The sequence below is a fragment of the Dendrobates tinctorius genome, unplaced genomic scaffold (assembly GCF_039654945.1).
Source record: "Dendrobates tinctorius isolate UK_male_01 unplaced genomic scaffold, ASM3965494v1 ptg000083l, whole genome shotgun sequence".
NCBI classification, from domain to species: Eukaryota; Metazoa; Chordata; class Amphibia; order Anura; family Dendrobatidae; genus Dendrobates; species Dendrobates tinctorius.
In genome coordinates, this window is record NW_027361751.1 from 24,055,075 (window position 1) to 24,077,297 (window position 22,223).

Sequence of the window (22,223 nt, forward strand, 5' to 3'; positions counted from 1 at the left end):
GATGTTTTACCAGGCCTGGATAAAAAGAGAAAGCCCCCCACCTGCAGATTGTAATCATTGGGAAGAGATCTTTCCTGTTCCTATGCTCCCATTTCCTTCAGGAGATCGTCCCTGATAAGATTTCCTCCTCTGAAAGGTCTCTGCTCCTTGGATACACTATAATAAAACTGGGAAAGCCCTTCTTTTATCTCCATAATTTTCTAATATGTCATCCGGTTTTGCCAAATAAGAATTGGCAGTCGCACGGGATAGAGCAAAGTTTGTTCTGTGATTGGAAATCTCCTGGGCAGCTCTTAAGCCACAAGACCCGACTAGCCACATTAGACAAGCCTGCAGACCTTGCCGCTAGCCCCGCCATAATTTAAAAAGATCCAAGAAGAGAAAGAAATTTCCAACGTTAAAAGGGGTTGTGGACCTTCTACTAATCTAGAATACTGTCCCCCCCGTGTTGTAGAAAAACCTTTCTACATTACTAGTTGTCATCCGAGTAAGTTTTGGCTGTTTCTTTCATAATCGAATTTATATTTATTGACTTTAATAAAAAGTACTGAACAGAAATGTTTGTACAATTGGTATAAAACACGACTATATCTATATTACACAATATTATTTCACAGTGATGCTGATGATGCTGATGTCTTCGTAGGGCTTGTCCGTCTTAGGGTTAACCTTGGTGTTGGAGATCCTCTGGACGACTTCCATTCCTTTGGTTACCCGCCCAAATACTGTGTGTTTGTTGTCTAGCCAAGGCTGGAAGAGAACAGACTGTTACACAAGAGAACGTGCGTCCTGACACCCTTCTGTGACGGGGACATACTCCTACGTAATGTGTTGTCTGAGCTACAACACTGGAAGGAGGCAACGAAATATTACAGCTATTAATGACGGCCAGACGGCCGGCTGATGCTTGCACACAATTTTGCCAACGACATGCAGTGAAGAATTAGAGACATATGTGAAGGATGGTTCTGGGAAGACGAGAACGGATAAGAGGAACAGACCTACTGGGAGGCATTTACAGTAAACGGAATGAGAGTAACGAAACCTTGACACAGCATCCAGTGACCTCACTGTCTCATGTGAACAAGTACCAGAACTGTATGTCTCAGAGCTTACTAGTTCTCTGTGCCATTGGACCATCGCCAGGTTCCTCTGGGGTCTCATTAACCCATTAATGACAACGCGTTACAAGTGATGAGCGAACATGCTCAGATAAGACAATCCCTGCATGAGTTGAGGCTATCGAACATCCGCGAAACATGCAGCCGTGGGGACTCTAACATATTATTCGAGCATGCCGAAGACACTCTGTTAGTGCTCGAGCATGCTCAGATAACTTATCCAAGCACGTTCACTCATCACTATACGTTACAGAACCTGTGCCATTGTTAAAAAAATAATAATTCTGGAACATGTAACTTATTTCCCCCTAAAGGACCCAAGTTTCCTGCAAAAGTTAGGTCTGAACTACTGGGTTATGGGATCCTGGCAAGCGCAGCATGAGCGACAACCATACGTGACCACTGTGGTGGTAAAAGCATAAGATCTTTCAAGGTATGGAAAGATCTTGCGCCTTGAGCTAAACCAGGTTTGTTACAGCCTTTACTGAGCATATCATCAGAACAGTGGTTACTATGTAGATACCATACAGTAGAGGATGTAGCAGCTTATGTAGGATGTGGAGAGTGGCGGGATACCACAACCCAGAAGTTGGGATCTAACTTAAAGGGCTGTGCACACCATGCATTTTTGTCACAAAACCTAAAAGGATTTCCTAGTATCGGCAGAGTGAGATTCCACACATTTCATACATTCTTTGCTTAATTTTCTTTACTTGCAGATTAATTATTCCAGGGTTTTTGTTGTAGATTTTACCTATTTAGAACACAACAAAATAGCTTTTAAAAAACGCAATACGTGGCAAAAACACATTACACTGCTTTTTTCTTGCCAAGAGAAGCAGAAATTGCGCAGCAAATGCTTAATGTGTGCTCATTCCTATACTAAAAGATTGGTTCTTCAGGGGGGCATTTTTTCCAATGTGAATGAGCAAAACCGATAATCTGAAACTTCCAATTGTTTTCTTAAATAGTAGAGCAGCTACAGACTGGTGATCAGTACTCTTTAACCCCTTGTAGTGTAGGCTAATGGTCACAGAGTCGATGGGATATAACCCGGAGTATTTTCTCTAGTGCCCGTAAGCACCAAGAGGTTTGTTTATTGTACCTGGGACTCGGTTGTGGGTAGCTGTGAGAGATGGGCGGGTCTGGCTACCCACATATCTCACCTCCGGGTGTGGTTACAGGCTATATAATGGAGGCTGTTTTTTGGCACATGGTCTGTGTGTTGGAAGGGAGAAGGCCTCCTGTATGTTTGGCTCCAGACCGAGCCTGAGTACTTTACACTACCCCCAGCCTGTGTGCCCACAGGCCTGGCGGAGCAAAGCCCCGCTATGGACAATTTGTTTGCCTGATCTAAAGGCATGAACTTAAAGGAACAAGCCTCCTATTTTCCTTCCGTCGCACCCAAGTGAGTAACACACCTACACCTTTAAATGCCAATCTTTGACAGTGGGATTTAAGGAGTGCAGTTCAGGGGTTCCTTGCGCCTATTGCCACTGCCGCGCCTCAACCCTATGACGTGATTGTCAATGGCTTTCTATAGCAGCTGTGGGCCTGTTGGAGATCCCATGGTGCTTTGTTGGTTCTCCTGCGATGCCCAGCCATGAGCTTTGTTGTATAGGAGATCACAGACTGTGATTTTAGTGATATACTGCAATGTTTTGTTATTGCAGTATAACAAAGACGTAATTAAATGATTGCAGATTAAAATCTCCGATGGGGAGTAAAAAATAAACGGATCTTACAAAATGGAAACACAAACCAAAATTTAATTTTTTTTTTCACCTACAGAAAAAAAACAGGATTTTTGGTTGCTTACTGTTAAATATGTTTCTCGGAGCCTTCATTGGGGGACACTGGAAATTATGGGTGTACGCTATGCTGCCACTAGGAGGCTGACACTATGCAAAAAAAAGTTACCTCCTCCTCCGCAGTAAACAAACCCACCGACAGGAACTAGAATATTCAGTTAGTGAGAAAGCAGTAGGAGAAGCAACATATAGAAGAGAAAGAAAACAGAAACTCAAACTGTAACAATATAATATAACTACCTGAAGAGCGCAGCGTTGCCTGGGCATAGTAACTAACTGTGGGTCCTGCTCAGCCCCGCTCTCCATGCGCCGTCCTGCCGTATCCCTCCGCAGCCCCGCTCTCCACGTGCTGTCCCGGCTCTATCCCTCCGCAGCCCCGCTCTCTCCTTCGCAGCTCAGCTCTGCACTCGCACTTTCCCTCTGCAAACCTGCTCTCCAACCACCAGTGGGCGGGACTATGTGGAGTGGGCATGACTTAGATACATACACAAAATTCTATATAATATATTACATACACACGCATATTATATATATATATACACACACACACACACACACACACACACACACACACACACACACACACAGTACAGACCAAAAGTTTGGACACACCTTCTCATTCAAAGAGTTTTCTTATTTTCATGACTATGAAAATTGTAGCTTCACTCTGAAGGCATCAAAACAATGAATTAACATATGTGTAATTATATAATTAACATAAAAGTGTGAAACAACTGAAAATATGTCTTATATTCTAGGTTCTTCAATGTAACCACCTTTTGCTTTGATTACTGCTTTGCACACTCTTGGCATTCTCTTGATGAGCTTCAATAGGTAGTCACCGGAAATGGTCTTCCAACAGTCTTGAAGGAGTTCCCAGAGATGCTTAGCACTTGTTGGCCCTTTGCCTTCACTCTGCGGTCCACCTCACCCCAAACCATCTCGATTGGGTTCAGTTCTGGTGACTGTGGAGGCCAGGTCATCTGGCGTAGCACCCCATCACTCTCCTTCTTGGTCAAATAGCCCTTACACAGCCTGGAGGTGTGTTTGGGGTCATTGTCCTGTTGAAAAATAAATGATGGTCCAACTAGACGCAAACCGGATGGAATAGCATGCTGCTGCAAGATGCTGTGGTAGCCATGCTGGTTCAGTATGCCTTCAATTTTGAATAAATCCCCAACAGTGTCACCAGCAAAGCACCCCCACACCATCACACCTCCTCCTCCATGCTTCACGGTGGGAACCAGGCACGTAGAGTCCATCCGTTCACCTTTTCTGCGTCGCACAAAGACACAGTGGTTGGAACCAAAGATCTGAAATTTGGACTCATCAGACCAAAGCACAGATTTCCACTGGTCTAATGTCCATTCCTGGTGTTCTTTAGCCCAAACAAGTCTCTTCTGCTTGTTGCCTGTCCTTAGCAGTGGTTTCCTAGCAGCTATTATACCATGAAGGCCTGCTGAACAAAGTCTCCTCTTAACAGTTGTTGTAGAGATGTGTCTGCTGCTAGAACTCTGTGTGGCATTGACCTGGTCTCTAATCTGAGCTGCTGTTAACCTGCGATTTCTGAGGCTGGTGACTCGGTTGAACTTATCCTCCGCAGCAGAGGTGACTCTTGGTCTTCCTTTCCTGGGGAGGTCCTCATGTGAGCCAGTTTCTTTGTAGCGCTTGATGGTTTTTGCCACTGCACTTGGGGACACTTTCAAAGTTTTCCCAATTTTTCAGACTGACTGACCTTCATTTCTTAAGTAATGATGGCCACTCGTTTTTCTTTACTTACAATTTGTATTATGGCAAGAAAAAAGCAGCTAACAGTCTATTCAGTGGGACTATCAGCTGTGTATCCACCAGACTTCTGCACAACACAACTGATGGTCCCAACTCCATTTATAAGGCAAGAAATCCCACTTATTAAACCTGACGGGGCACACCTGTGAAGTGAAAACCATTTCCGGTGACTACCTATTGGAGCTCTTCAAGAGAATGCCAAGAGAGTGTAAAGCAGTAATCAAAGCAAAAGGTGGCTACTTTGAAGAACCTTGAATATAAGACATTTTCAGTTGTTTCACACTTTTTTGTTAATTATATAATTCCACATGTGTTAATTCATAGTTTTGATGCCTTCAGAGTGAATCTACAATTTTCATAGTCATGAAAATAAAAAAAACTCTTTGAATGAGAAGGTGTGTCCAAACTTTTGGCCTGTACTGTATATATATACTGTGGGGAATAGACAGCTCAGCTGGGATCTTTGCTTTGGCACAAGCGTGTGGCTATGAAGTCACTTCAGCAGACAAGCAATTTCCACATGAATATGGACACGGCATATTTATTGTGCACACTTGTTACTCAATTTTACACATGCCAAACATGAAATAAAACATCTAAGGCCGTCTGGCCACTAACTAACATTAGCAGGCTAACTACAAAATAAACCTATATAACAGCAAACAAGTCCATGTAATCTTACTGTGTCAGCTCCCAGCTCAGCAGACGAGATAGACTGAGAGATCCCAGCTCCTCCTGATTATATCAGCTGGACCAGTCAGGAAGCCAAAACCTGGATTGAATTAGTGGAGGGGAACTACCAGTCCTTTCCATGCTGATCACTAAGGAAACCAGGACTGGATTACAGTGAAATAAACTGGCTTCATCATCAGTACAGGGAGACATATGAAATGAAACGGGGAGAAATATACCTGTTTTCTAGTACCTCTCCCCTTGGCACCTCACACCCCCCCCTCCTCTGTTCGAGCCCGTGGGGTCGGACACGACGAGTCACCAAGCAGTGCGTTCTAGACAACGTATCTGCATTTCTGTGCGCTGTGCCCGCCCTGTGCTCAACGGAAAATTTAAACCCTTGTAATGCTAAGAACCAGCATGTCATTGCCTTCTTTTGCCCGGGACATCCACGTTAGGGGCGAATGGTCCGTCACTAGACTAAACTGGCGACCTAGTAAATAATAGCGCAAGGTGCACAGGGCCCATTTCACAGCCAGGGCTTCCCGCTCAACTACACTGTAGTTCTTTTCTGCTCTCGTAAGCTTTCTGCTTAGATACGCCACTGGGTGTTCCTCGCCATTTACTTCTTGAGACAAAACTGCGCCGAGGCCCACCCCAGAGGCGTCCGTTTGGACAATAAACTCCCGTTTAAAGTCTGGTGCAACCAACACTGGTTGGTCACAGAGGACTGTTTTCAATCGCTGAAAGGCCTCCTCTGCTTCTGCGTTCCACTTTATTGTGACAGATTTCGACCCCTTAGTAAGATCTGTGAGAGGAGCTGCGATGGTCGCAAAATGTTTGATGAACCGCCTATAATAACCAATGATCCCTAAAAAAGCTCCAACCTGTTTTTTGGTTACCGGTCGTGGCCAATTTTGAATAGCGTCCACTTTATTGGCTTGAGGCTTCACGACGCCTCTCCCTATGCTATATCCCAGATAGCGAGCCTCTTCCAATCCCAACGTACATTTCTTGGGATTGGCCGTCAACCCAGCTGTTTTTAGGGAGTCTAAGACGGCTTGTACTTTTGACAAATGCGTGTCCCAGTCATCGCTAAAGAAAATGATGTCGTCCAAGTACGCGGATGCATACTGGCCATGGGGTTTTAGGACAATATCCATTAGACGTTGGAAGGTGGCTGCGGCACCATGCAACCCAAATGGCATATCTCGGTACTGGAATAATCCCTGGGGCGTAACAAAGGCAGTTTTCTCTTTGGCCGATTCCGTGAGGGGAATCTGCCAATAACCTTTTGTTAAGTCAATAGTGGATATGTACCTGGCCGAACCCAGTCTCTCTATCCGTTCATCGACTCTTGGCATCGGGTAGGCATCGAATTTCGATACTTCGTTTACTTTCCGAAAATCGTTACAAAATCGGATAGTCCCATCGGGTTTGGGCACCAGTACGATAGGGCTAGCCCAATCACTCCGGGACTCCTCAATGACCCCGAGCTCTAACATCTTCTTCACTTCCTGGGCAATGGCTTGTCTCCGAGCCTCCGGAATTCGATATGGTTTTAGCCGTACCCACGCCTGTGGATCAGTAATAATGTCATGTTTAATTAGGTGAGTCCGGCCAGGAAGTTCCGAGAAAATATCTGCGTTCCTCTGTATGAACTCCCTGGTCTCTCGTTTTTGGCTTTCGGATAGCGTGTCTGGAATACCCACTTCTGGCGGAGCTACCTGGGGGTCCTTTACCTTAGAAGGTGGTGCCCCTCGAGGCCCATCCTCAAGGGCAGCTCCTGCCACCAGACTCTCCCTGTCCCGCCAGGCCTTAAGCAAGTTTATGTGGAATATTTGTTCGGGCTTTCTCTTGTCTGGTTGGTGTATCTTATAATTTACTTCACCTATTCGTTCCAGCACTTCGTATGGTCCCTGCCATTTCGCAAGAAATTTATTCTCTACGGTAGGCACCAATACCAACACCCTGTCTCCGGGTTGAAAGACTCGTGTTTTTGCCGCTCGGTTGTATACCGTGCTTTGGGCATGTTGTGCGCGCTCTAAACACTCTAACTATTGGCATAACTGCTGCAATTCGGTCCTGCATAAGTGTTATGTGTTCAATTACACTGCGATAAGGAGTCACCTCTTGTTCCCAAGTCTCCTTGGCAATATCTAACAGGCCTCTAGGACACCGCCCATAAACCAACTCAAAAGGTGAAAAGCCTGAGGAGGATTGGGGTACCTCACGTATAGCGAACAGGAGGTATGGTAGTAGGGCATCCCAATCTCTCCCGTCCTTATCCACCACCCTTTTCAACATTCCCTTTAGGGTTTTGTTAAAGCGCTCCACCAAACCATCAGTCTGAGGGTGATATACTGAGGTACGCAAATGGGAGATTTTTAGTAGTTTACATAAATCCTTAAGTATACGAGACATAAAGGGGGTCCCTTGATCCGTAAGTATCTCTTTCGGATTGCCGATGCGGGAAAACATATTAACCAGCTCCTTTGAAATTGATTTCGCATTGGCATTCCGCAAGGGCACTGCTTCGGGATAACGCGTGGCGTAATCCAATACTACCAAAATGTACTGATGACCCCTGGCAGATTTTACTAATAGACAGACTATATCCATTGCTATCCTCTCGAAGGGAACCTCTATTATTGGTAAGGGCACTAAGGGGCTTCTAAAATGTGACATAGGTGCGGTCAATTGACACGTAGGACATAACCGATAGTACTGGGTCACGTCTCCCACTAGACCCGGCCAAAAGAAACGTTGCAGAATACGGTGTTTTGTCTTTTCTACCGCCAGGTGTCCTCCCAAGGGATGTTTATGTGCCAACTCCAAAACTACCTGGCGAAAGGACTTAGGTACCACTAGTTGTTCTACCACCACCCCTCGCACCTTGTCTATGTGATACAACATATCCTGCTGCACCGCCACGTGTGGGAACTCGTTTTGAGCCCCTGGGTACAATGGTCTTCCCTCGGAGACCTTTATGTTTTCCCACGCCCTTGCTAGAGTAGGATCCTGGTGCTGAGCGGTCCCGAACTTACCACGGGCCACCTCAAGATCAGGCATTTCTAAAACATCCTCTAGCTGGTCTGCCTCGCCTGCATACACAGCCAGAGGAGAGTCCACAGATTCTAGTACTTCCTGTGAGATGAGTTCTCCGTCGTCTTGCTGCAATGGTTCAGGGGCTAGCTCCGGAGCACCGTCTCCAACTAGAGGGTTCATGCCACTTTTGAAGTTCCACAAGTCCCAAAATAAGGGAAAGTCTCTCTCCAGGATTATACGGTGTCCCATAGACTTTATGACTGCTGCCTGATGTCTTTTGGTTCCTACTGGTGTGGCAAGAGTAACCCAGGCAGTGGGGTAGTTCTTAGTATCCCCATGGATGCAACTAATGCCCACGGTTAAGTTCGTTAGGGCGCTAGAGTCCACCAAACTGGCATGTACCAAAGTTACTTGACTGCCGGAATCCAAGACGGCATTCACACTATAACCGTCAACCTCGATGTGGCACACGCGTTGTTCATTTCCCGTGAGGGTCTCCGCCACACAGACTGACTGCACATATAACGAAAGACGCCTCATAGCGTTACAGTCCATTGGCTCTGTAGTCATTGGGCAGTTAGCTTCTACATGGCCAAGCCCGCGACATCGCCAACATTGTATAGGCCCTTGTCTCCTCGATGGAGATCCCAGACGAGGTCTGCTGGCTTGATGTGAGCCCGTACCACCTCCATAGTCCCTTTGTGGGTCTGCTACCCTTCATTGTGATGTTCTCTTCTTTTGAAGATTAAGTAGGTTTTGCAGCACTCTCCAGCGACTTCTTGGGGAGCCAGTGGGGTGCTAACGTACCTTGGAGTAGGCTTTCAGAAGCATTGTAGCGTTCGACCATATTCACCAACTGGTCAGCGGTAGTTGGGTCACCCTGTCCAACCCACCTCTGGATCTTAGCGGGCAAGGACCGCAGGTACTTGTCTAGAACAACACGCTCCACCATCTGTGCGGACGTCAAAGCCTCTGGTTGCAGCCATTTTTTTACTAGATGGATGAGATCATGCATTTGTGAGCGGGCTGGCTGATGCTCCACAAAATTCCATAAATGCACCCTCTGTGCGCGTACATACGTGTTTACTCCCAGCCTTGCCAGGATTTCGCCTTTGAGTTTGATATAGTCCATAGCATCCGCTCCACTCAGATCGTAATAGGCCTTTTGTGGATCTCCGCTCAGAAATGGAGCAACTACCTCAGCCCATCTGTCCAGCGGTAAGTGCTCACGTTCTGCAATACGTTCAAACATAGTGAGGTATGCTTCCACATCATCGTCTGCGGTCATTTTAAGCAAAGTCTTCTGAACGGCTTTCTGCGCACTAGCAGCGCTTTGTGCACGGTCTCCCTCATCTCGGGGTTGCCGAACCAAGGCCTGTTTTATTGCCTCCAACTGCTCTTGCTGCATCTGGTGTTGCTGCTCCAGAGCCTTCTGGAAGCAAGTATTAGTCTGCTGTTGCTGCACATTTGCTTGCAATAACTGCTTCACTAGTTCCTCCATATTACTGGACTCTTGGCTCTTCAAAAGCGCAGAAGCTTTCAGCCAGGACATACACAGCGTTTTCTCTGCAGTCACAGTCCAGCAGCCATAAGTGCCCGCATTCGAAACACCATTTGTGGGGAATAGACAGCTCAGCTGGGATCTTTGCTTTGGCACAAGCGTGTGGCTATGAAGTCACTTCAGCAGACAAGCAATTTCCACATGAATATGGACACGGCATATTTATTGTGCACACTTGTTACTCAATGTTACACATGCCAAACATGAAATAAAACATCTAAGGCCGTCTGGCCACTAACTAACAATAGCAGGCTAACTACAAAATAAACCTATATAACAGCAAAGAAGTCCATGTAATCTTACTGTGTCAGCTCCCAGCTCAGCAGACGAGATAGACTGAGAGCTCCCAGCTCCTCCTGATTATATCAGCTGGACCAGTCAGGAAGCCAAAACCTGGATTGAATTAGTGGAGAGGAACTACCAGTCCTTTCCATGCTGATCACTAAGGAAACCAGGACTGGATTACAGTGAAATAAACTGACTTCATCATCAGTACAGGGAGACATATGAAATGAAACGGGGAGAAATATACCTGTTTTCTAGCACCTCTCCCCTTGGCACCTCACAATACATACACACACATTATATATATATATATATATATATACACACACACACACACACACACACACACACACACACACACACACGCGCTGTCCGAAGCCTTTAGACTGCGCAAGTGTGACGCGCCTGCGCAGTCTGGCTCCAGACAGACTGAGGCATCCAGCGTTACAGGTATGGCGCCAGACATCACAGTATGCGTAGACACTGAATGCATACCGCAATCTCCGGCGCTATACTTAACCTGACCGGGAGGAGTGTTGCCGCAACGTTTCTCTTCGGAGACCGGGTTCTAAGTGTGCATCGGAATCGCGCATGCCCACAGCGCTATCCGGCGCCATTTTACTAAAGACACATTTGCAGTGTGTCTTCAGCAATATGGCGCCGGACAGCGTGGTATGGGCATGCGCGTACTCCGGTCGCACTCCTCCCCCGGCCTACGGCAGAACGGGACAGCGCTGGAACACAAGGAAGAAATGGGAGTATAAGTTTTTTTTGTGCGCAGCTTAATAGGGGTGAGGAGGACCATGCATACCAGGATTGGGGGGTGAGGGGGACCATGCATACCAGGATGGGGGGGGTGATGGGGACCATGCATACCAGGAGGAGGAATGTGGTGCCATGCATACCAGGATGGGGGGGTGATGGGGACCATGCATACCAGGATGGGGGGGGTGATGGGGACCATGCATACCAGGAGGAGGAATGTGGTGCCATGCATACCAGAATTGAGGGGGGGAGGATGGGGTGAGGGGACCATGCATACCATTATAGGGATGAGGGGGCCATGCATAGCAGGATAGGGATGAAGGGTACCATACATACCAGGATAGGGATGAGGGGTGCCATGCATACCAGAACAGGAGAGGGGCAGCACATACCAGGATTGGAGAACATATACCAATAAAAATGCTTGCCACCCGGGCGTAGAACGGGTTCATAGCTAGTATATGATATATTTATTACAGAGCTGTTAAGCTTAGGAGGGTGCTGTGTCCCCCACTGAAAGGCTCAGAGAAACAGATTTTACGGTAAGCAGCCAAAAATCCTGTTTTCTCTATCGCTTCATTGGCGGACACAAGGAAACCATGGGACGTCCCAAAGTAGTACCCAAGGAGAGGGAACAGCAGACAACTCCAATCAAGTCGGAGAACTCACCACCGTCGCCTGCAAGGTCTTTCTACCTAAGCTGGCATCTGCCAAAGCTAGGCATTAACTCTGAAAAATTTTGCGACCATGTGGAGGACCGATCATCGCTTTACAGAGGTGCAGGGCAGAGGCCCTATGTGTACCGCCAGGAGGCGCCCACTGCCCAAGTAGAGTGAGCCCCAAACCCATAAGAAGGCGCTCTGCGATAACCCGGTAAACCTACAATTGCCGTATAGATTCAGCAACCATTCACAGACCTGAAGGCCTCTATACGCCCGAGCTCCAAAAAGGGGGAGGGGCAGCCTTAGCCGGATAGACACATGTCACCCTGATCAGATAACCTGATGAGAGAGCGCTACGACAGATGAGTCTGACCAAGATGAAAGGAAGGGAATCAAGAATGATGGACAGAGCCATGGAGAACATCGGCGAGGTAGGGGAAAGAGCACTGAACCTGTGATCCACAGAATGTGCCAAACCGCTGCCACAGACTCTGCGAGACTCTGGGAGTTTGTTGAGAACCCAAAAGGGAAGGCAATAAAATGAAAAAGGATCCGCACCTTGCAATACATAGGAATCTCTGATGCTTTGAAGAAAAAAGGACATGGATAAAGGCTTCAATGGAACATAAAACTCCTGCGGTTCCCAGGAAGAAATTACTGAACGAAGAGACTGCATCCTGAAAAAACAAAGATGGACTCCTCCATTCAGCAATCTTAGATCCACGACGAGTTAAGTGAAGGAAAATCCACCAGGACTGTTCCTTGGGGATCTACTCCTCGCGTCACAGAAACGCCCGGAGGAGGAGTTAAAGGAAACCTTTTTCCTAACCTGACGAGCCTGTGACTTCTCTAGGTGGCAGAACTCCACCGTTGAAGGGAAGTGCTGAAAGTGCCGAAACTCACGTGACAAAGGAGAACAACGAGGTTTAGCCTAAGGAAGAAGCTCGTCACTCCGGTGGCCTCCTTAATAATTTGGTCCAACTTGGTGCCAAACAGAAGGAAACCCAAGTTGGTAAGGGACTTCTATGAGGATAAGTCTGCCAGCCACTCCTTAAGCCAAATGACCCTTTGGATGGCCACGATATTGCTGGATGCCCAAGCAGCACATGCACCGGTTTTCATGGAGGTGGATACCATGTACTTCCCTGCAGGAGTAATTTGGGCGGCGAGGTCGGCCAATTCCTCCGGTTGGGCTCAAAAAAGAACGCCCTGACGGAGCAGGCTTAGCCCATGTGTCTATGGATTTTGTCACCCAGGTGGAGGCAAAGGCATGGCACAATGTAGCCGCTGTCGCTTCAAAGGCTGACCTTGTTACAAGGTCCACAAGATATTTTCAATATGTAAAAGCCTTTGTTACATATGGCAAAAAGTAGTAAAATTAAAAACAAGTGCCTGTGCTGGAATAATGAAATAAAAAACAATATAAATTAAATATATATCTGATTGGCTAGAAGGTGTAAAATAAACACTATATAATGTATAATTGATCCAAACATATGGTCCACAACAAATAAAAAAAATAAAATAAATTGTGAATAAGAAAATCAATGTATGTAATAATTATAATAAAATTATATATTGTAAACAAAACTAACAATCAATAAAGTGTCGGAGCAAGAGGTAGAGAAAGCCTCTCAATGGAGCCAGTAGGAGTGGGCGGAGCTAACCGTCGGAGCCAGGAAGAGGAGGTGTGTCATCAATGGGTGGGAGAAAAGCCCCGCCCGAAAACACTGAGGAGAAAGGGGCGGGGCCAAATGCCAGGATTAGGCCGCACTTAAGCCGGGACCTATATTTTTGACAAAAGCCCCAGGAGCAGGGGAGGGCGGCGCGAAGGCCTGGAAATAGCTGTTCCCAGCTATGAAAGTGCAAAAAAAGAAAAAGGAAGCGAAAATCCAGTACTGAGGACAGTGTCAATCATCACACCGAGAGGTAGCTGCCAGAATAAAGGCAGAAACAGGCCCGATATAGAGTAGAAAACCCTGAATAAAAATCTTGAGAAGAGAGGGAGGGGGAGGGCAAGACTCATTCATCCTCTTCTGCTGTTTTCCTCCATCTTTCTCTATGTCTTCTTATCGTCATCCTCCTCTTTCTTCATTACATGAATCTTCTCCTCTGACACTTCTGGACCACAATCTGGTGGAGAGGGAGAGAAAGAGAGCTGTACCTCTCCTGAAGACGTCCAAGAATCTGAAGTATGAGGGACGTCCATGCCTCTTTAAACCGACAGGCTCTGGTGGGAGACGGGGGCCAGAACCAAAAACGGATCACCTAAACACTCTTCTGTGTTAGGTGGTGGGGTCCTGCCAACTAGACATATGAGGATACGGTGTGGCAGTACACGCCGTGCTCATAGTCTCTAAGTGGGAGTACAGTTGTGACTGTTTACACTGTATCCCTCCAGAGTAAGAAGATCCACCTGAAAAGAAACAACGAACACTGAGGTAGAGATGGGTCTAGTAAAAGACCCGTGTTCACCTTCTACTGACACTAAGCTAAACTGAACATCCTAGTTACTGTCGGTGAGGTGTACACTGCGGAGGAGGAGCTAACTCTTTTCTGCGTAGTGTCAGCAGCATACACTCCATGGTTTCCGGTGTCCCCCAATGAAGCGATAGAGAAAACTTATGACATCGCCATAATTGTACTGACTTTGAGAATAATGATGTCAGGTCATTTTTACCACACAATTTATGCCCTAAAAACAATGGCAGAAAGTTTTTCATTACATCTTATGGTAAAATGAATTTTGCCATTCAAAACTACAACTTGTCCTGCAAAAAAAAAACAAGCCCTATGTAAGCAGTAAAAAAACAAAGAAAAAAAAAAAAAACATTCCGTTTTGTTATGTGCGGTAATCACAGCACATTGATCCTTATGTGTTTTTCTTAATCAGTAGAATGAGGACAGTAGAGGCTGAGTGCAAGTGCTGTATGTGCACAGCGTTCACCTGCAGAAGGGTCAGGGGTAATTATGGGCCACTGACATTAGTATTCTTCTAGCTGATGTAAAAATCACATATAAAAAGGTAAATCAGTAGCTATAAGGTATTCTTACCGTTGGGACTACGGTTACAAAGAATTGGGAGCCATTCGTATTGGCACCAGCGTTCGCCATGCTGAGTGTGTAGGGGCGGTCATGCCTCAGTGTGGCATGGAATTCATCCTCAAACTCGCCGCCCCAGATACTTTCTCCACCCATGCCGGTGCCCGTGGGGTCTCCAGTTTGAATCATGAAGCCCTAAATCAGGGAAGATAATTATTACAAATACAAAATACTATATGTGTTCATCTTCTTCAGATTAAGCTCATTCAAAAGCAATTTCCCGCCTGTGTCTGGGCATATATTACTTGTGTACTCTGTGTTTGACTTCCATATCAATAGTTATAGTTTGAACATAGTGTACAGAATAAAAGAGGGATTTTTGGTTCTTACCGTAAAATCTCTTTCTTGAAGCCTTCATTGGGGGACACAGGTTACCATGGGCAAAAATTCTTCGCAAGGGCATTTTAGGTGTCAGCTCCTCAGGACGAGCTAAAGGAGTTGGCTGACCAAATTAATCATGCTGGTAAATACCCCGGAGGTAGAGGGCCGGTCCTGCTGGGAGTAATTTTCAGAGGAAGGAAAGGGGCAAAAGGACCTAAACTGACGAGGAGCTTTTCTGTTGAAAAAAACGTCTAGGCCGAGACTGAGGAAGGGAGGTACTTTTACCTCCGGTGGCATCAGAAATTATCTGATCCAGCCTGGCGCCAAAGAGCCTAGAACCCTGAAAGGCTAGGTTAGCGAGTGACTTCTTAGAGGTGGAGTTCGCACTCCATGTCTTCAACCAAAGGATACGGCGTATGGCAACTATGTTGCTGTTAGCTCTTGCTGAACACCCGGCTGCATCAAAAGAGGCGGCCAAGAGGTATTTACCAGCATGATTAATTTGGTCAGCCAACTCCGCTAGCTCGTCCTGAGGAGCTGACGCTAAAATGCCCTTGCGAAGAATTTTTGCCCTTGGAAACCTGTGTCCCCCAATGAGGCGATAAAGAAATCACCACTCTTTCATGACACTAATTAAAAAGGAAATTTGCTAGGGAGCCTGGCTAATAGGACCCCCACTATTCCAGAGAACAGGGCTCTTAAATGCCACTCTAGAATGTGATTGAGCCTGTATAATGTTGCCATTGCTCCATCCAATGTCTATGGGATTGTTCATCATCTCCAGAAGATGCTTAGAGAATTAATGGAGCAGTGGGATACATGCACGACCACACTTGCTAAATAAAGGGGCATTTCAGAGCCCTGTTCTTGGGATCAGTGGGGGTTCCAGGCATCAGTAAGTTATGACCTACTCTTTGGATAGATAACTTGCCGGGTTGTGAAAGCACACTGCATCACAGACAACAACAATATCCTCTTGTCCTTACCTTTATGATCCGGTGAAATACGTGACTGTTGTAATATCCATTACGGCTGTGCACACAGAAGTTCTCCACTGTCTTAGGACATCTATGTGAAAAAAAAAAAAAAGGATCATGCACCCAATTAACTTGTGCACTAAACATTCATGCCAACCGTAAGACTCAACAATATGCCAAGTATACAGTAAATCTCACATAAAATTTTTTTTGGAAAATTAGTCCTGGACAGGATTGTAGCAGGGAAGTGATGCTGCAGGAATACTGACTACAACAAGGTACTGGCTAAGCTGTCTGTCTCTTAACCTGACGGGGAGATGATCTGCACATCAGACACTTACTCAACAGGAAAGAGCTTAACGTGAATATCGCCCATACTGGTGTGGACAGTGGCACTGTCAGAAACTCGTTTCGGTCCTTCGGCCTGTGTGGCTGCCATTACTTCTTCTTTAGATGGTTTCTCGTTGAAAATATCTCGGTCGGAGTCTGCACTCTTTGTGTCTTCTGGCTCACGTTTGGTGAACTGAAATTTGAAGATTTCTGGTTTTTGAAAAATTTCTATAAATTCATATTTCTTCTCTGATTTACACAATTAGACGTAATACCTTATACAGAGCTACTCTGTTTAAAAAAAAAAACAAGGATGAAGTGAACCCTCTACATTTCCATTATTCATAGAAATGCAGTCACCACATATGGTTGAATCTTGTGAAGAGGGAGATCAAGCAAAGGCAAAAAGGAGATTTTTGTGTACTCACCGTTAAATCTCTTTCTCTTATCCTTTAATTGGGGGACACAGAACCGTGGGTGTTATGCTGCTGTCCACTAGGAGGCGACACTATGCATAATCTGAAAAAGATTAACTTTGGCTCCTCTGCAGTATACACCCCTGGACGGCGTCAGCCTTCTCCAGTTTTGTGCAAAAGCATTAGGAGGAATATACCAGAAACATAACCATGCCTGTAAAAAAGGCTACTATAAAACAGGCTCAAACAACAATATGAGAACCCAACCATAAAAACGGCCCGCAAGGGCAACAGGGTGGGAGCTGTGTCCCCCAATTAAAGGCTAAGAGAAAGAGATTTTATGGTGAGTACACAAAAATCTCCTTTACTCTGTCGCCTTATTGGGGGACACAGAACCATGGGACGTCCCAAAGCAGTCCCTGGGTGGGAAGCAGTGGACGAATATTGTGCTGACAGTCCTCTAGACTCGGGGTACTGCCGCCTGCAGGACCAGTCTACCCAGGCTCGCATCCGCTGAGGACTGGGTATGCACTGTGTAGTGTTTTGTAAATGTGTGCTGGCTAGTCCAAGTGGCTGCCTTACACACTTGATGTGCTGAGGCTTGATGCCGAAAGGCCCAAGAGGCCCCTACCGCCCACGTAGAGTGTGCCGTGATACCGGCCGGAAGGGGAGAATTGTTGAGGCGGTAAGCTTCTTGAATGGTGGACTTGATCCACTTAGCAAGGGTGGCTTTGGAAGCCGGTAGGCCCTTGCGAACGCCTTCTGGAAGAAGGAAAAGTGAATCAGACTTCCAGAAGGGAGCAGTCCTAGACACGTAAATACGCAATGCCCTAACAAGGTCAAGCGTATGCAGAGCCTTCTCTACCCTATGAACGGGAGCCGGGCAAAGAGACAGTAGTGATATTTCCTCATTGAGGTGGAAGCTGGACACGACCTTCGGAAGGAAGGTACTGTACGGAGAACCACCTTGTCCTGGTGAAAAACCAGGAAGGGTTGTCTGCAGGAAAAGAGCTGAAAGTTCAGACGCCCTGCGTAGCGAGGTGATTGCCACCAGGAAAAACCACTTTCTGTGATAGAAAGCGGAGTGAGACCACCCTAAGGGGTTCAAAAGGAGGTGACTGTAGTGCTGTCAAGACCAGGTTGAGATCCCACGTCTCCAACGGACGTTTGTAGGGGGGAACCAATCGGGAAACCCCTTGGAGAAAAGTCTTCACTTGCGGCTTGTTAGCAATACGCCTCTGAAAGAGCACTGAGAGCGCTGACACCTGGCTCTTCAGCGAGCCCAGGGATAGCCCGGCGTCCAGGCCTGACTGAAGGAAACCGAGGACCTTTGAAAGAGAATAGGGAAGTGGAATCTGCCCACGAGAGTCGCACCATGTGAAGAAAATCTTCCAGGTACGATAGTAAATCCTGGCTGGAGTTGGCTTTCGAGCCCTGATCATGGTTTTAACAACGTCCGGTGAAAAAAACCTGCTTGGGTCAAAACCCAGGTCTCAATGGCCACACCGTCAAATTGAGAGCCCCTGAGTTCTGGTGGAAGAACGGGCCTTGTGACAGGAGGTCGGGACGTGTGGAGAGACGCCAGGGGGCGTCTGCTGTGAGTTGCACGACGTTGGCGTACCATGTACGTCTGGGCCAGTCTGGAGCGATCAGAATGGTGGGAACACCCTCTTATTTGATCTTCCTCAGGACTCTGGAGATCAGGGGGAGGGGTGGAAAAATGTACAGAAGCTGGAACTGGGTCCAGTCCTGAACCAGGACATCTGCTCCGAGCGACCGCGGATCGCGCGTCCTGGCCATGAAATTGGGAACCTTGGCCTTGAGATGGGATGCCATCAGATCCACGTCCGGGGTCCCCCAATGATGACAGATCTGACAGAAGACTTCGGGATGGAGAGACCATTCCCCAGAGTCCATTCCTTGTCGGCTGAGATAGTCGGCTTCCCAGTTGTCCACACCCGGAATGTGGACCGCGGAGAGTACAGACCTTGCAGCCTCCGCCCATTGTAGGATACGCGTTACTTCGGTCGTCGCCTGGATGCTGCGGGTGCCGCCTTGATGGTTCACGTATGCCACTGCCGTGGCATTGTCCGACTGTACTCTGATATGAGTCTGCCAGCAAGTCATGTAAGGCTTCCAACGCCAGGAAGATGGCCCGAATTTCCAGGATGTTGATGGGCATGGTCGATTCCCTTGGTGACCACCTGCCTTGCGCTCGGATGTAGGTGCACCGCGCCCCAACCCATAAGGCTTGCGTAGGTGGTCAAAACCTTCCATTGACCGGAGAGAAAGGATTTTCCCCTTGCAAGCGAGGTTGGCTTGAGCCACCAGTGCAGGGACCTCCTGGTGTTTGCTGATAACCGGAACTCCCTGTCGAGGGAGAACGGATTCCTGTCCCAGGACTTGAGGATGGCCAGTTGAAGGGGTCTGAGGTGAAACTGGGCAAATGGTACCGCCTCCATTGCTGCTGCCATCCGGCCAAGTACTCTCATGCCATACCGGAGACATCTGGGGGACTTGCGGAGGAGTGTGTGAACTCCCAGACAGAGAGCCATTGCCTTGTCCCTGAGGAGGATCACCAGACCCTTGGAGGTGTCAAATAGCATCCCCAGGAAGGTCAGAGACTGACTCGGGGTAGTCGAGGACTTCTGTAAATTGACTAACCATCTCAGGCGCGTCAGAGTGTCGATCGTGATCGAGACTTTGACCTCGCAGTCCTTGAGGGTCGGGGCCTTGATGAGAAGGTCGTCCAGGTATGGAACGACTACTATGCCTCTGGAGTGCAGAACGTCCATGGTAGCTGCCATGACCTTTGTAAATGTTCTGGGAGCCGTGGCGAGACCGAACGAGAGGGCCACAAACTGGTAATGGTCTTGGTTGATTGCGAATCTGAGAAACCTCTGATGGGCGGGAGCAATCGGTATATGCAGGTATGCGTCCTGTATGTCTATGGAGGCAAGATATTCTCCTTTTTCCATAGACGCAATGATTGACCGGAGGGATTCCATGCGGAAGTGACGAACTCGAACATACTTGTTGAGTTGCTTGAGGTCTAGTATGGGTCGGACGCTGCCTCCCTTCTTGGGCACCACGAACAGGTTGGAGTAGAACCCTCGGAAGCGCTCTTCTGCTGGGACTGGCACTAAGACTCCTGCTCGCAGGAGGGAAGAAACCGCTTGACGGAAGGCCTGAGCTTTGAGCGGGGATTTTGGAGGGACAGAGGGAAAAAACCTGTGCGGTGGGCTGGTAGTAAACTCGATTTTGTATCCTGAAGACACTATTTCCTTGACCCACCTGTCTTCTGTAATACTTGCGCCTACAAGTGGGGTGTCTTCCACCAGAGGGCATGAGTCAGGATGAGGGAAAAGTCTGAGGTTTTCCTCCTTTAGGTTTTGCCTGGCTTGTCTTTGATTGCCAGTTCCCCCCGCAGGGACAACACACGTGCGGCACAGAGGCCGGACAGGAACGATTACGGTTTTGTGCTGGGCGTGAGACGGACCAGCCTGAAGAATTCCGAAAGGATCTGAAACGAGATTGATTACGCCTTTTAAACGTGCGTTTTGGTCTTAGTTGGGGAAGTACTTTTGCCCCCGTAGCATTGGATATCATTGTATCCAGCTTTCCACCGAAAAGACGGCCACTGAAGTACGGGAGATTTGTTAGGGACTTTTTTGAGGCCGCGTCCGCTATCCATTCTCTTAGCCAGAGAATACGCCGGATTGTGATGGCGTTTGATGCTATTCCCGCTATTCCTCTTGCAGAGTCCAACGCTGCATGGACCATGTAATCTGCCACCACTGCAATTTGCACTGCCTGGTCCGCCAGCTGAGGATTTGAAGCTTGAAGGCCCTTTTGCAATAGATCAGCCCAAGCCATGATGGCCTTGGCTGCCCAAACTGAAGCAAATGCGGGAGCCAAAGAGGCACCTGCCGCTTCAAAGATTGAACGAGCCATGCGTTCGACTTGTCTGTCTGCTGTGTCCTTTAGGGTTGAACTGTCCGGCAGCGAGAGAAGCATTTGTGCTGCCAGCCTAGAGACTGGAGGGTCCACTTCGGGCGAATCTGTCCAATCCTTGGTGTCTTTCTGTGGAAGGGGGTAATTTGCTTCCAAATACTTGCGATTGGCAAATTTTTTCTCAGGCTGCAAAAAATGCTTAGAAAGGATTTTTTGAAATTCCGGATGATTAGGGAAGACCTTCGATGGTTTCTGAACACTTTCAAAGGAAATCTTGTGTTCTGGTGCTTCCTGGGTTGGATCTGAAATGTCCAGCACCCGAAGGCTGGAAGAGACGATATCCTCAACTATTGCAGTATTGCTAGGGGGACAAGAGACGAGATAATTCTCTGTTTCGTTGTCTGGGTTAGAGTCACATATGCCTTCCGAGTCTGTGGTCGGAAATCGTTGCAGAGATCCGCATTGTCTGTCTCTGTCAGGGGACGGACTAGGTGACCTGGAGCCACTGTGTCTCTCCCTGGAGGGGGACGACCGAGTGCTATGTGAGGATGCAGATGAATGCGACCTGTGGGTCCGCTTACGTCTGAGACTGTCGGAAGCGGCATGTCCCCGAGATTTAAACGCATGACCCCGGACCTGCTAGTGCGGGCTGGTCTCCCATTTGGGTTCCGGCCAAGGCTCAAGCTGCTTAGCGGCCGCCACCGGACGAATGCAGTCACGCTCGGCCTAGAACGGCCGGTGGCCTGGGTAACGTTCATAGCAGAGACATGACCCTGCAAAGCCTGCAGTAGTGTAGAGGTCAGGCTATGTATGGACTGTGTTATAGACTGCAACATCTGAGTAGCCCATTCCGGTTCTGACCCAGTGTTTTGGACACAGTCCCGGCAGTGTGGGTCCGTGCTGCCCCTGGGGAGTGGTCTTGCAGGCTATGGAGAATGCTCTTGCCTGGTTTTCTTCCTTGAGCCCGTCATCATGCACAGAGGCTGGCTAGCAGGGGTCCTACAGGGGCTATGCAAAGGGGAGAACTTATAGGTAATATGAATGCACAGCTGAGTAAAGAGAACCCAGCTGTGATCTTACCCCACCAGTGTGCCCCTAAGTCCAGCGCCGACAAATCACAGTCCTATGCCCCCCGGAGAATGTTGTATGGCTGTCAGCTATGTTTCCTGCTGCAGCAAGATGGCCACCGGGATTCTGAGGTGGAGGGGGAAGGGGGAGGAGAGCTGAAAAGGGCGCGCTGAGCTATGTAAAAGCGCGCCCTTCCTGCCTCGATCCGCCCCTTCTATGACACTGCAGAGTGTCATTTTCGTCATCCGGGGGGCGGGAATAGGGCGGCGACTTCGGCTAGGCCGAAGCCGCGGCCTAAATTTGATACCTCATGCCCAGAAAGGCTCCAGGATGGCGCGGTTG

General features: G+C 47.8%; 1 protein-coding gene across 1 annotated transcript in view; it reads right to left on the reverse strand.

Moving 5' to 3' along the window:
• Nucleotides 1-501: 501 nt before the first annotated feature.
• Nucleotides 502-22,223, reverse strand: part of PPWD1 (peptidylprolyl isomerase domain and WD repeat containing 1) — a 53,147-nt gene continuing 31,425 nt past the window's right edge. Inside the window, exons 8-11 of the mRNA XM_073584237.1 lie at nucleotides 16,455-16,636; nucleotides 16,123-16,204; nucleotides 14,768-14,950; nucleotides 502-750 (exon numbers count right to left, since the gene is read on the reverse strand). Coding sequence (XP_073440338.1) covers nucleotides 607-750; nucleotides 14,768-14,950; nucleotides 16,123-16,204; nucleotides 16,455-16,636 — 591 coding nt within the window. The 3' untranslated portion in view covers nucleotides 502-606. The remainder of the gene's footprint in view (nucleotides 751-14,767; nucleotides 14,951-16,122; nucleotides 16,205-16,454; nucleotides 16,637-22,223) is intronic.